General features: G+C 45.1%; 1 protein-coding gene across 2 annotated transcripts in view; it reads left to right on the forward strand.

The window, feature by feature from the left end:
• Positions 1 to 14,231, forward strand: part of LOC119161300 (WD repeat-containing protein 46) — a 54,158-nt gene that overhangs the window by 21,461 nt on the left and 18,466 nt on the right. For both annotated transcript variants that reach the window (XM_037413698.2, XM_037413697.2), the window contains exons 7-11: positions 63 to 162; positions 5,630 to 5,783; positions 11,200 to 11,347; positions 12,865 to 12,959; positions 13,074 to 13,169. In XM_037413698.2, the coding sequence (XP_037269595.1) occupies positions 63 to 162; positions 5,630 to 5,783; positions 11,200 to 11,347; positions 12,865 to 12,959; positions 13,074 to 13,169 (593 nt within the window). The remainder of the gene's footprint in view (positions 1 to 62; positions 163 to 5,629; positions 5,784 to 11,199; positions 11,348 to 12,864; positions 12,960 to 13,073; positions 13,170 to 14,231) is intronic.

Genomic DNA, 14,231 nt, shown 5'->3' on the forward strand with positions numbered 1-14,231 from the left:
GTGTTGACGCATAGATTGCACACTTACACCATCATAAAAAATGCTCATTTCTCCTACTGCAGGTGTTGTAAAGATGTGGTCTCCTAACATGAGGGAACCAGCTGTGACTATGCTTTGTGCTAAGGCACCTGTTCGAGACCTTGCTGTGGACCAGCGTGGCCTGTGAGTAATCTGGTCAATTATAAACTTTGACTCAAAAACAAATCAGAGAGCCACACAAAAATGTTAATAATTCAGTAGCATCATATTGTCATGAGGTCGTGACGTGGCCGAAGACAGGAAACTTCGTGTTGGGATTTACCTGTTTATTTGGGCGAACCTGTGCCCGGTAAAGGGAAAGTCTAATTACAGCAGCAGTCTTGCACAGATAGCAGTCTCAGACTGATGGCGGCGAACGCAGCGTCGGCCTTCGATCAACAACTCACAAGCGGCGAAGCGCGTCGGCATTTATACCCTTGCCGTCGAATGTTCTAGCGTTATCGCTGGCGGTGGCGTAGGTTCCAGAACAATCTGTACCGTTCGCACAGTGGGCGTGATCTTATCGAAATGATCTACTACAGTCCGGAACCTTCTCGAAACTTGCAGGCGCGGTTTGCGCCGAGAATCTTGTGGTGTTTCGGAACGATAACAAAAACTTGGGAAATGGAACGTGGCATTGCCCCCCTCTGAAAAAAAAAGGCATCGTCCCGATGCTTTAACTAAAGATGAAGGTACAATAACAATGCAAGAAAGTACAATGAATAAATTACAATACAACAATAATACAAAAAACACTGTTTCAGTTTGTTAACTTGCATGAAACGGCTTGAGGCGCGCGACATGGACGACTTCAGGTCGCGATCGGCGTCGTTGAGAGTTCGTGATGCCGTCGGGGACAACCTTGTAATCAAGTGGGCCGAGACGTCGAACCACCTTGTACGGTCCGAAGTACCGTCGCAGAAGCTTTTCACTTAGTCCACGTCGGCGTATCGGCGTCCACACCCAAACACGTTCACCGGGCTGGTATTCCACGAAGCGTCGTCGAAGATTGTAACGGTGGCTGTCGGTCGTCTGTTGATTCTTGATACGGAGACGCGCAAGTTGTCGGGCTTCTTCGGCGCGTCGAAGGTACTCGCTCACATTGAGGTTTTCTTCGTCGGTGACGTTGGGTAACATGGCATCGAGCGTCGTTGCCGGGCTCCTTCCGTAGACGAATTTGTATGGAGATATCTGCGTCGTCTCCTGCACCGCCGTGTTGTATGCGAAGGTCACATACGGAAGAATGGCGTCCCACTTCTTGTGTTCGACATCGACGTACATTGACAGCATGTCGGCGATCGTCTTGTTAAGCCGCTCGGTGAGGCCGTTGGTCTGTGGGTGGTACGCTGTCGTCCGGCGGTGGTTTGTTTGGCTGTATGCCAAGATCGCTTGAGTTAAGTCGGCAGTGAATGCCGTTCCTCTGTCGGTGATAAGGACCTCCGGGGCGCCATGACGTAGGACGATATTTTCGACGAAGAACTTGGCTACCTCGGATGCACTGCCTTTTGGCAGGGCTTTTGTCTCGGCGTAGCGGGTGAGGTAGTCGGTAGCTACCATGATCCACTTGTTTCCGAAAGCCGACGTCGGGAACGGCCCCAGTAGGTCCATACCAATCTGCTGGAAAGGTCGGCAAGGTGGATCAATTGGCTGCAGAAGTCCCGCTGGCCTTGTCGGCGGTGTCTTGCGTCGCTGACAGTCCCGGCATGTCCTCACATAACGAGTGACATCGGTGGTAAGACGTGGCCAGTAGTACCTTTCTTGTATCCTCGCGAGCGTGCGGGAAACACCGAGGTGCTCTGCCATCGGATCGTCGTGCAGGGCCTGCAGGAGTTCTGGTCGCAGTGCTAAAGGCACCACAAGGAGGTACTTAGCTCGAAGCGGTGAAAAGTTTTTCTTTTGTAGAAGACCGTTTCGTAGAAAGAACGACGCAAGTGCGCGCTTGAATACCTTCGGGACTTCGGCGGTCCTGCCTTCGAGGTATTCTATTAGGGCCTTAAGTTCCGGGTCGGCCCGCTGTCGTTCGGCGAAATCGTCGGTAGTTATCGTTCCCAAGAAGTAGTCGTCATCCGGGTCGTCGGGTAGCGGTAGGTCGACAGGCGCACGAGAGAGACAGTCAGCGTCGGAGTGTTTTTTGCCGGACTTGTAAATGACAGTAATGTCATATTCTTGAAGTTTCAGGCTCCATCGTGCGAGGCGACCTGAAAGGTCCTTCCGCTTGTGAGTTGTTGATCGAAGGCCGACGCTGCGTTCGCCGCCATCAGTCCGAGACTGCTATCTGTGCAAGACTGCTGCTGTAATTAAACTTTTCCTTTACCGGGCACAGGTTCGCCCAAATAAACAGTTAAATCCCAACACGAAGTTTCCTGTCTTCGGTCACGTCACGACCCCGTGACATCTGGTGGAGGTGCTGCTTCGTTCATGTACCGGACGCCCCCGTCAAGCCATGTACCCAGCACCTCCACCAGATGTCACGGGGTCGTGAGGTGGTTGAAGACGGGAAACTTCGTGTTGTGACAAGTTGTGTAAAACGACCGCGTTTATATTCTAGGAGCATCTTTTACCTATAAAAATTATTTTTGTGGATACACGCAGATTACATGCAATTTTTAGTATATTTTTACTTCTTTAAAAATCCACAACTCAGGAGGGCTAACATCACAGTCCTCGTTTCAAAGTGACATTTAGTGTTGTAGTGTGACAGCATGCAGGTAAAATGACATTATGTCTGCTTAATGTCATTTGTTCTTAATGGCATTAGGTTTGCCGTCTCACAGGGGTATGATTCTTTTTTTTTTTTTCCTTTTTACTAAAGTTACCTCGTGGCTGAGGCATCACAATTACAGGTGCATTTAACACGATAGCATTAAAGGGACCGACAACTGTTTTTTTGCGACTACGCTTTTTCCGGCACGACCGTATGCTTACCATTTGCAGTTCGTAACTGCAGTAGTCACTCCCAAAAGCACGTAGTTATTTCATAAGCAGTATTTTTCTATTTGAAAGGCTCTCAACACGGACATGCCTTTTTGTACAGTAACACTGAGAATTGATTGCAATGCCAATAGCCCTTCTGGCAACTTGTGCATGCTGTCATTGATCTGCTTTCGCAGGAGTTTCTGTAACTATGCTTAACCACGTTTATTCTGAGATTTAAAACTATTTTTGAAAATAACATTGTGTTACAATGAGACGATATGGCTTTATACAGCTACCTTTTATTTTTACCGCGTTGCATGCACCTGCGCCCAAGGTTGATGCGCCTGTGTCGTTCATGGCTTGTCCCATCGTCGTTACTTTCTCGACACACGAACCAAGTCAAGTCATCGAAAACGTCACTGCCCGTCACTTCTAAGACAAAGTGTAGATAACAAAAACACGTCACTCCAAAATCTTAGCCACCTTGAAATTGCGTGCACGGTTTCATGAGCACGTATAGAAAAGTTTCTCAAGACGTGCGATGAGCACAGGATCATTATGTCATGCGAAGGCACCGCCACTTTATTGCCCACTACTAACGCAGACCTATGAGGACATTTTTATTGAGTAATATCTTCTACTATAAAGAAGCACACAATATTTCAATTCTAATAGGAAAATTGTTGACCGCGTGCACTAGTTTACGGTCACGTGACAGGTCAGCTCGGATAATTGAAGTTTCTGTCACCGGGTGGCGCCACAAGCTGTTTTGTGTGATTTTCAACGAAAAAATACAATTATAATTTCACTTCTCACGAGCAAAATAGGGTTGGCTTGATTCACTATGAGGGGCAATCTCTTTCCATCTGTGCAATCATCTCATCTCATTTCATGTCCTGGACAGTTGTCGGTCTCCTTAAAGAGTTCATTTCACCGAAATTCCGGTGTCAGTGTCAGCATCGTTGGTTGTGAGTGAAAAATCTTCATCTTGTGCGGGACCAAAAAATTGAGAAGCTCAAATAAAATTATTAATAAAAAAACTCTGGGTCCGAGTGGGGATCAAACCCGGGTTGTTTGCGTGGCAAGCTGGTGTTCTACCACGTAGCCACGTATCTGCTTAGGGACACAGTGAAAATAACAGTGAAGTAACAACATGAAATATTACAGTAATTATGTGTGGTACAAGCGTACATTGCCATCAGGCATCAGAGCTTGATTTTTATAATGACTTCATGGTTGAAAGCTCGTAATCCACTTCAAAAGGCACACACGTTACTGCGCCTCTTCTCTTAAGGCCACATAGTGGGTGCATAGCAAGTTCGAAAAAATTTTATGCACTAAGTTGAAGTATGCACTAGGGACAGAATATCGCTATCACATTCAACTCTTAGAGGCGAAGCTTAAGAGTCCTCCAATTTTTGTGTCATAAAACCCAGCATAACTTACTCAAGTAATCTTCTCGGAGTGAAACCATTACAATCGAATCTCGATAATTCGAACTCTAAGGGGCCCGAAAATTCGTTCGAATTAAAAGAAGTTCAAATTAATCAAAGCTAAATAAACGGAGGGCTCTCCATGCATTGAGCTAACACACGACGGGCAAGTTTCAGAAGACTTACATTTATTCACAAATCACAGGACATTTGTTATTAATTGAAGTAATCGATGATGCCCGTCTGTACACGTTTGCCTTGCAGCGAGTCAATCAATTTCGCACGCAGCTTGCAAAGCATTTCTACTTCGACTTCAGCATTCTCCTGGCAAGAAAAGTTGCGCGCGGCAATGTCCAGTGCCGACGCTTTCTAAAGACTACAATGACTGCGTAGCAGCGGAGCCTCTCCGCTATGCAGCCGCAGCATGGCCAGCATATGATGAGAAAGGAGGAGCGTCTCCACTCGGAGAGAAGCAGATCAGCATGTGAGAGAAAACCAACACTCCAAGGCAGCTTTTTTCTTTTTTTTTTTGCTCTTTTTACCTGCGTTGTTAAAAGAAGAAGAGTTACGTGGCAGGGACAAGAAAGGGAGAAGCGTGGCACTAGCGCGTGAGAGACCCCCCCCCCCCCCCCTCAAGGCGCAAAGCCGTGCTCTCGCAAGGGGCAAGGGCTGCAGAAGATAGTGCCTTTTTTCTTTCCTTCAACCACATATTTATTCAACCCAGGGACAGCTTTATTATTTTTTTTTGTTCCTCTCTCTTTTTTCGTGCGTGGCGTTGGAAGGAGAAGGGTCTTTACGTGGCAGGGACGGAAAAGGGAGATGCGTGACACGGGCGCGTCACAGATGGGCATTTGAGAGAGAGCAAACATTCCACCCTAGCCTTTTCTTTCCTTTTTATTTCCTTCGCGCACAGCGTTGAGGTGTCGCAGGTGCCGCCGCTGGATTGGGCGGGGTGCTGAGAGCATTTTCGGTGCATGGTATATTCGAATTAACCGTCGCACGTAAGTGCTTGTGCGGTCGAATTACCGGGCGTTTTCGCCCATTGCAATACACATAGCTTTGACAGGACCTCATCGTGAGTTCGAATTAAGCGTGTTCGAATTAATGAGATTCTACTGTACTGTTGTCATGCAAACTTTTAAGTATTTGCATTTTAGGTAATTTAACAAATCTTAGCTGACAATACTAATTTCAATTATGTCACATAAGTACCTTGCAACTGTTGCTGCTGATACTAATTTTAATCAATTATGTCATATTAGGTACCTTGCAACCGTTGCTGCTGATAGGACATTGAAGATCTGGGATGTCAGGACGTTCAAGACACTGCAAGCCTACAAACTTCAAGCTGGTCCAGGCCATGTAACTTTCAGTCAAAAAGAAATGGTTGCCTTATCACTTGGCAGCTATGTAGAGGTACACTTGTTTTACAGGCTCATGTAGTCCGTTAATTATATATTATAAATTTGTGTTGTGAACAAAATTATGATCATTGTATTTGTACCATAAGAATTCCAATTTTTCTATTGCAGTGACCTTTGACGTTAAACCCCACATATCAATCAATGACTCTTGATAATTTAAAGTTTTGGTTAATTCAAACAAATTAAAAATTTTTGTTGTGCCCACTACATTTCATATATATTGTAAAGTCGGTTAATTCACACTTTTTGCTTGTCCATGCCTGAATTTGTCTACTGACTTTGTTACTTTGTCACTTTTTTATCACAATTTGTATCTTTGTGTATGGTAATACCAAAATTTGATTGTAATTGCTCTAAAGTATCATGTAAATAATGCCAGTGTCATTAATTTCAACCAGTGTAGTGTCACTTCGATATGTCTGCCAAAAATCTTAAACTGGCTCCCGACCGTCAGAAGAGAGCCTCAGGTCATATGTGCTCAAGCTTTGGTGACATTGAAAGCGCAGTTTTAATATCGGGGTTCTGCGCGTGGTAAAAAAATGAGAGAGTGTGTAACACTGTCTCATTAACACTGCCTCTTAACAGTATGAGACTCCCACACTGTTAAGTAATCACGAGACCGTGAAGAGCGTGTCTTTTCAAGGAAAAAAAAAACTGTGGTAATGAAAACTAATTGACAGTGATGCCAAGGAAAGTATAGGGGATGTTATTAGTTGTAATGTAAATGTGAAGAAAGAAAAGTGTACAAAAGACAACTTGCTGCCGGCAGAGATCTCTGGCATCATTGTCTGTTCGTTCTCATATTATGTCTTACAGAAAAAAAAATCAATTTCTCAAATATCTATTTGTTTTCTTTATTCATTGCGAGGGTCTCATTCTGGCAGACTTGATGCCTTCAGGTATTATGCAAGAGATTATTCATCAGCTGCCAGCTTGTGTATAAAATCATGTGCTACGTGACGTCTACAGTCAAAAAAAGTTTTCCACACGTTAAACCCCACATATCGATCAATAATGGCTACTAGCACCACTGACTAACACTTCCAGGTTTAAATGTGTATTTACAGTAAAATCTCGTTGATTCGAACTCTGTTATTTCGAAATTTTGCTTAATTTGAAGGATTTCTGCTGTCCCGTTTTTCGCAACGCAAGTTTCGCAATGTAATTAACCAATCCGGTCAATTCGAAAACTTTGGGTGCCATGTGCCAGTTCTAGATCCCGATTTCGCCGCAAATTTGTGGAAACGATAGCATTAATTACCACAAGGCAATAAAAAGTATCGGTACTAATGAATGAGAGGTGGAGCGCCTCAGTCTCGCTACTTCCAGCGAAAAAAAAAAAAAAAAAAGGGTCTCGTGGTCAATTGAAACGTGCGCCTGCGGAAAAGGAGCTATGCTTCACTGCAAAACAGTGGTGACACGCTGGCAGCTTATTGCACATTTCTCGCACAGTCAGCGGGACATGGTTTACCCATTCTTTCTGGGATGGTAAAGAAATTAATAAAGGACAGTTTAGCGGAAATCGTTTGCGTCTTTGCACTGCTGGCGGAGTTCTCGCCAGAAACACCTACATCGAAAATTAAGTTAGAAAGTTTCAAAGATAATTTTTTCCGGCCAGAACACATCTTGAGCTTCGTCATACTGGCCATTATTAAATTCTTAAATATAATAAAAAGAATGTGCGAATGGTCGCATCATGACGCGCTTACGCAGCGAGAAGCAGGCAACATGTTGCCCACGTGTCACTACTGTGTTGCAGTGAAGATGTCTTGTTTTCTGCAGGCGCACATTTCAATCACAACCGCGTTTTTTTGTTTTTTTCCGGTGGGAGCAGTGAGGCCCATCATTGCTCTATGTTCGCGGCAAAAAAGACCAGGTATTGCTGGAAAACATAGCCTTTGGAGCCGCAAGCTAGCCGGCACAGCAAACGAGGAGCACCGATTACTTTGAATAGGTCTCTAAGTTCCTTGCATCCCACTTTTTGTATGTTCTGTTAATTCTAAAACCAGCCTAATTCGAAGCTTTCTCATGGCCCCAGTGACTTTGAATTAACAAGGTTCTACTGTATACCCCATAAAGTGGACAGAGCGCTGACCGTTGCTCCAGCTGAGTTGGTAGAGCATCGGACAGTCCCAGGTTCGGTCTTTGCTAGCGGCAAATCTCTTCGTCCACTTTTCTTTCTTCACATTTACATCACGATTACTACTAAGAACACCCATTATACTTTCCTTGGCATCATTGTTTGTTAGTTCTCATTAATATTGTGTCTAACGAAAAAAAAACAAGCCCATAAATTTTTATTTCCTTCAAAGAAAAGAAAAGCATTCCTGCTTTAAACAGCCAGCACCACCTTCAGAGCAGCCTGGCAGCAGTGCAAGTTGGGCGAGAAACAATAGGGGCTTCTCGCAGCAGCATTAGTACATTTGTGGACAACCTTACTCACTCGCTTGATAGTCAAGAGGCTGTGCTGCGTAGAATGAGGCCACTGGTTTGATAACAGGAGTGGTCAGATTTACGTGGGACAAAAGTGTGAAGGCACTGTTGTAGCGGATCTAGGGGGCATAGTCAGAAAAAAAAATTGGTTAGTCCAAGTTTGAACCTGGGTTTCTACCGTTATGAAAGTGAGTGCCTTGACCACTAGGCCCCGTACCCTATCCCCAGGCTATGTATTCAAGCTATGTATACCGAGAGACAAAAGATCTAGTGTATATTTTTTGCCCTCTCTTTTACTTTAACTCCCTAGCCATGAAATTTCATATAGTGTTACTGATCAGCTGTTGGTAGATTTTAGATGCTCAACTCCGTAATTTGCTTTTGTTGACAACCTCCTTAACATAACTCTTTCTTTAAACAAAAAGAAAAAAGGGTAAATTTAAGGGATTTTTAGAAGGGGAAAATTAAGGGATTTTTTTCTTCGTTAATTAATGAGAACTGACAGACAATTATGCCAAGGAAAGTATAGGGATGTTATTAACAGTAATGTAGATGTGAAAAAAAAAAAGTGGATGAAAAGATAACGTGCCGTGGGCAGGGACCGAACCTGCAACCTCCGAAAATTGCGTCCAATGCTCTACCAACTGAACTACTACAACTGCTATCTCCCGTCCACTTTGTAGGTTACAGTCGACAACCGATTTTTCGGACCCTCAAGGGACTGCAAAAATGTCCGAAAAATCGGGCTGTCCGAAAAAGCAAATGTGCCCCCAAAATGCTCACTTTATTGCTTACTATTAAACCCGAGGGAGAAAAAAGTGATTTATCTTCTTGTGGAGCATGCTTCGCTTTCGTGCGAGCACGTCCGCCCGCATTTCGGCTATAGTTGTCTTGTCACTGTAAACTGACGAAAGAGTTGCGATCGCTTGCATCAGCTCAGCTTGCATCGGCTGTGTTATTGCAGGTAAGTTGTCATCGTCGTTGTCGCTCTCAGACTCCGCAAGCACTTGGCGAATGATTTCCTCATCCGTGAGGCCAGCGCAAAGTTCTAACTCGCTGTCCACTCACGCAAACTCGGAAAACAAGACATCTGATGCAATCTCAACAGCCGCAGTGCAAAGGTTGTTGATAAGCTGCTCGCTTTGGGGCACTTGGTCGACGACACTGTCCTCGTCCAAGGCGGTCGACTCGCCATTCAACACAAATCCCGCTTGGTGGAAACAGTTGCGCAGCGTTGTCGATGTCATCCACTTCCACGCATCGGCGAGCATGCTAAGTGCCCCAAGCAATTCGACCGAATACGCTTTTCTGCTGTCGAGGCACACCACCGCATGCAAAAGCAAGCGTTACCGATAGTTCACTTTGAGAGTGCGTATGACACCCTGGTCCATCGGTTGTAGGACACTTGTCGTGTTCGGTGGCAAGAACTCGACGCTCACAGCCTTCAAGTTGTTTATGTGTCCGTGCGCATTGCAGTTGTCGAAAAACAACACAATTTTGTGGCGTTCTAGATCGAATTCGTGATCTAGTCTTCTCACATAGCTTTCGAAAATCTGCGTTACCCAGGCCTTTTTGTTGGTCTCGTACGAAACAGGCAGGGACTTTACACTTTTAAAGCACCTCGGAGCTTTCGACTTGCCGATGACGAGCATCGGCAGTTTTTTTGTGCCCGACATATCGCTACTGATCAGTACAGTAACTCGCTCCTTACTGTGTTTGCCACCATGACAAGGGTCGCCAGCAAAGGCAAGAGTCTTTTCTGGACTCAGCTTGAAAAAAAGTCCGGTCTCGTCACAGTTGAAAATATCGTCTGGCGAGTACTGCTGTAAAAGGGACTGCAGCTTTTCAGAGCGGTAGTTCGCAACGACGCTGAGGTCAACAGCTGCACTTTAACCTCACAGTTTCTTCAAGCTGAAGTCAGAGCGCTTCTTGAAGTTTCTGAGCCAGCCGTTACTGGCCTTAACTCCTTCAATGTTCATTTGAAGCGCCATCATCTCAGCTTTCTGTTTGAGGAGGCCCCCGGAGACGGGAACCTTGCTGGCCACTGTCGACTTCAGCCATACGAGTAGGGCCTCCTCGAGCTTAGGGTAGATACCTTGGCTGACATTTTTCTGACGACATCCAGTGGACTTTTCCGCCGCCTCAAAAATCTTCCGCTTGCTCTTGATGTAGTCCGAAAGAGTCTGTTTGGAAATATGGAACTCTTTCGCAACGTCTGCCCGTGATCGGCCACTTTCAACAAGCTTGACGATGGCAGCTTTTTTCGCCATCGACATGGTGACATACTTGCCTCGTTTCATTGGAGCTCTCAAGGCCGACGACATCGATGATCCTTTATCCATTATGAATGAGCGCAGTTAGCTAGGCAACACACGCGGAACACATGGCACATGCACAGGCGAATGCATTCCTGTCAATCCAACGGTCGCAGCAGAGAAGAAAGAAACATTTTTTCGGCAGCGACGCTGATGCGGAAATAGCCTCAATCCAGCAGTTCGAGGTAGCCACCCTAGCAAAGCTAGCGACGGCGCGCACGGCCAACACTGGTTCGGAGCTACTGTAGAAAAAAAAGTAAACGAACAAGATGGTGGCGGCACGAAAAAATGCTGGCAGTCGGCTCGACTGACGCTTGAAAAGTCCGAAATATCGAACAGCCTGTCCTCAAGTGTCCGAAATTTCAAGCTGCGAAATACATTGAATTTATAGGGTATGTCATGGTGCCGGGTAAATGTCCAAATTATCAAGCATGTCCGAAAAATTGGGCATCCAAAAAATCGGTCGTCGACTGTATATATGTGCATTAAACATGGGAGAGTCTATCAGCGCCGTCTGTTGCCATTGCGGCGAGTGTGGGACACTCATTTTCTGCCTGCTGGCATCACGTAGCAGCCCATTTTTTTGAAGTGGCAAGCTCACGCTGGGAGCAATTGAGAGAACTTTTGTTTAAGCTGAACTGTTGTCTCCATGGTATTCAGGTGTATAAAGACTGCTGCCGCAGTACAGTCAGTTCTCCCTACCTGCGCCACAAGGCCCCTGGCACAGTGTCTTCATTGGAGTTCTGTCCTTATGAAGATGTGCTTGGGATCGGACACCAGAGAGGCTTCACCAGCATCCTTGTTCCAGGTGTGTTTTCTCTGCCCTAATTTCTTAAAGCACATTGCTGATAATCTTCACTTTTATGCGTAAAGTTCCTGGGCTCCATTTACGTTGCGTCAATATGCGTCACTTGATAAGACAGTTGCTTGGGCTAGTTGGTGATTGGGAATCAACATACAGTCAAACCTCAATATATCGAACACGGATATATCGAATTATTGCCTATATCCAATGGTTCCTATATCACACGGGAAATTGCATGCATTATTGATTTTTTATTTCGAACAAATTTTGACATATAATGGATATATCAAACTCAGCCACCCCAAACCGCCCGCGCTCCATTAACAGGCGACGAGCTTTCCCACAACTAACGAAAGTAGCGGTAGAGCGGCGGGCGTTTACGAATGCTGGACACATCGATGGCGCCGAAAGCGCCACTTTAACGTAGCGGCGTACGCGCGCCGCAGCCTTGCGGTAGAGGTTCTTGAATGAGGAAAGTGAAGAGAAAAGCGGCGGAGCTGTTATTGTCTTTCAATACGAAGGCACCGACATGGCTTCGCGCGGGGAAAGGGGGAGTGGGAGGTAAATATTGAGGAGGAAAGTATAGGAGGGAAAGGACGCAGACGACTGTCTCGGACGCGGCCCGCGCTGCCGCCGGGAAAGGGAAACCAGTCAGGCGAGCCGGCATGGGCGCGCCATGTGTGCGCTTTACACCCGGACTCACGCCGCAGCCTTACAGCTTGCAGTCGTTGCAGTCTCTATGGTGTCAACGGCACACTGCGCACTTGTTGCAAGCTCCTCCCTCGTAGCATCGGCAGGCATCAGTCGTTGTGCTCGCAGTTTTCGTGCGTTCGGAGTTAGGCCTGTCGCGCGCTGTGGTGCGGGACAGGCCTAACTCCGAATGGCGGAGCTCACGGATGTGGAGATTGTCGCCGAAGCTACTGCTGAGCAGCCAAATGAAGACTCTGCCGAGGTGGATCCCGCAAGCACTGATGGTCCCCGCTCGTGACATCAGCTGAGGTCGTAGCTGCCTTGGCCCTTGTGCGCCGCCACTGCGGCGCGATTGAATGCACCGGCCTATCACTTATGGATCGCCTGGACTATATTGAGGACACAGTCGTGAAACACGCCATGGCGAACAAAAAGCAGGCTACTCTTTTTCAATATTTTAAACCAACACTATAAATACTATGTTTGAATCTTGAAGTGAGTATTTACTGCACCACGCTTGGACGGTTCGTTGGTTGTTTTCAGCAAGCTGTTGACAAATTTCTTTTCGTGATTTTTTTATATCAAATTCTGGATATATCGAACTTTTCGCTATCACCGCGCCGTTCGATATATCGAGGTTCAACTGTATTTGCACAGTGCAAGACTACGAGTAGTTACGGCGTAACTATAGAAGAAGAGCATTATTTCTGTTCTTGTTTCTTCTTCCGTAGTTATGCCGTAACTACTTTTAGTCTTGCGCTGTGCAAATATGTTGATGTGAGTCGCATCGCTTTAATTTTTATCCTGTTTGTTCTTTGGATTGTTTTCAGGCTCTGGAGAGCCAAATTTTGATGCCCTTGAGAGCAACCCATACATGACGAAGCAGCAACGAAGAGAAATGGAAGTGAAGGCTCTTCTAGAGAAGGTATGTTCGTTCTGTCAATATGCTAAATCTTTCCTTAACTGCAATATTTTAGTTATTTCTGGAAAACTATGGTCACTATCAAATCTGTCATGCTGAATATGCCATTCATTTCAGGTGCAGCCAGAGCTCATCTGCTTAGATCCCAAGCGCCTTGGAAAGGTGAACGTGGAAAGGATGCAAGAGAAAGTGGATGAAGCCAACAAAAAATTGGTATGTAATGATTATTCAAAAGGCAGCTTCTTTTATTTGTTTGTGCCTCCGGTAAATGGCTGAAAGCAGATTAGTAGCACAGTGCTTGTTTTCAAGATGCAGCTGATACAGTAGACTCTCTTTAATTCCAACTCGAAGTGACCTCTGAATTTTGTTTGAATTATCAGACATCAGATATATGACTGTGGGTGAGGTGACACCATACATTATGATTATGCATTGATTTTATCAGATTTTAAAATTTTTTAAGCGTTTTTAACCCCTAACTGCATGCAATGAACAGAAACCAGGGGTGTAAGGGCCACAAGTTTATTGGCCATTTACTGCTGATGAGACCTTTTAAAAAAATCTTCAGTTGTCAACTGCTTCTTTACTATGTGTGCCTTCAGCAGAAAACTCTTTACCAGTTGAGAAGCGTCACGGTTTACCATTTGTGTGCTTCGTTTAAACATTTGTTTTTTACTAGCAGTCTTTTTTCTTGAAGACCTAAGGCGCTTGCTTTTTAATTTTTAGGCTGTTAGGGTTAATAAGCACGCAAGTTTTTAAATAGCAGTGGGAAATCAGTAGATATTTTCTGGTATGAAACAGCAAAAAGTATGGATTAACCGAATGATGGAGTTAGAATGTGAAGAGGCTTTTAAATACATTGAAAGAAGTGAAGGCCAATCAAAAAATTGAATTTTGTTTGAATTAATTGAAGATATAAATTATCAGAGTTTGAATTATCGCGAGTCTACTGTATATACCTTCCTCATGTGGGTTAGTGGCAGATTACCACACACGATTTTAAAATGATTGCCGAACGTGATTCGCCCCATCCTTATTCTTCCAGTTATATCACTCTCATGGTTCGGCTCCGCGGTTACTACCTGTCCTAAGTATACATATTACTTTACAACCTCCAGCATCTCTCCACCAGCAAAGTGTTGTTTCTGTTGATACTGTTGCACATTACTTTAGTTTTGTGCATATTAATTTTCAGACCTACTTTTCTGCTTTCCGTGTCCAGTTCAGTAATCATGAGCTGTGAATCATAGGCTACTAATATACTATCTATTGAAG

Source organism: Rhipicephalus microplus, chromosome X (genome assembly GCF_043290135.1).
Source record: "Rhipicephalus microplus isolate Deutch F79 chromosome X, USDA_Rmic, whole genome shotgun sequence".
Taxonomy (NCBI): Eukaryota; Metazoa; Arthropoda; class Arachnida; order Ixodida; family Ixodidae; genus Rhipicephalus; species Rhipicephalus microplus.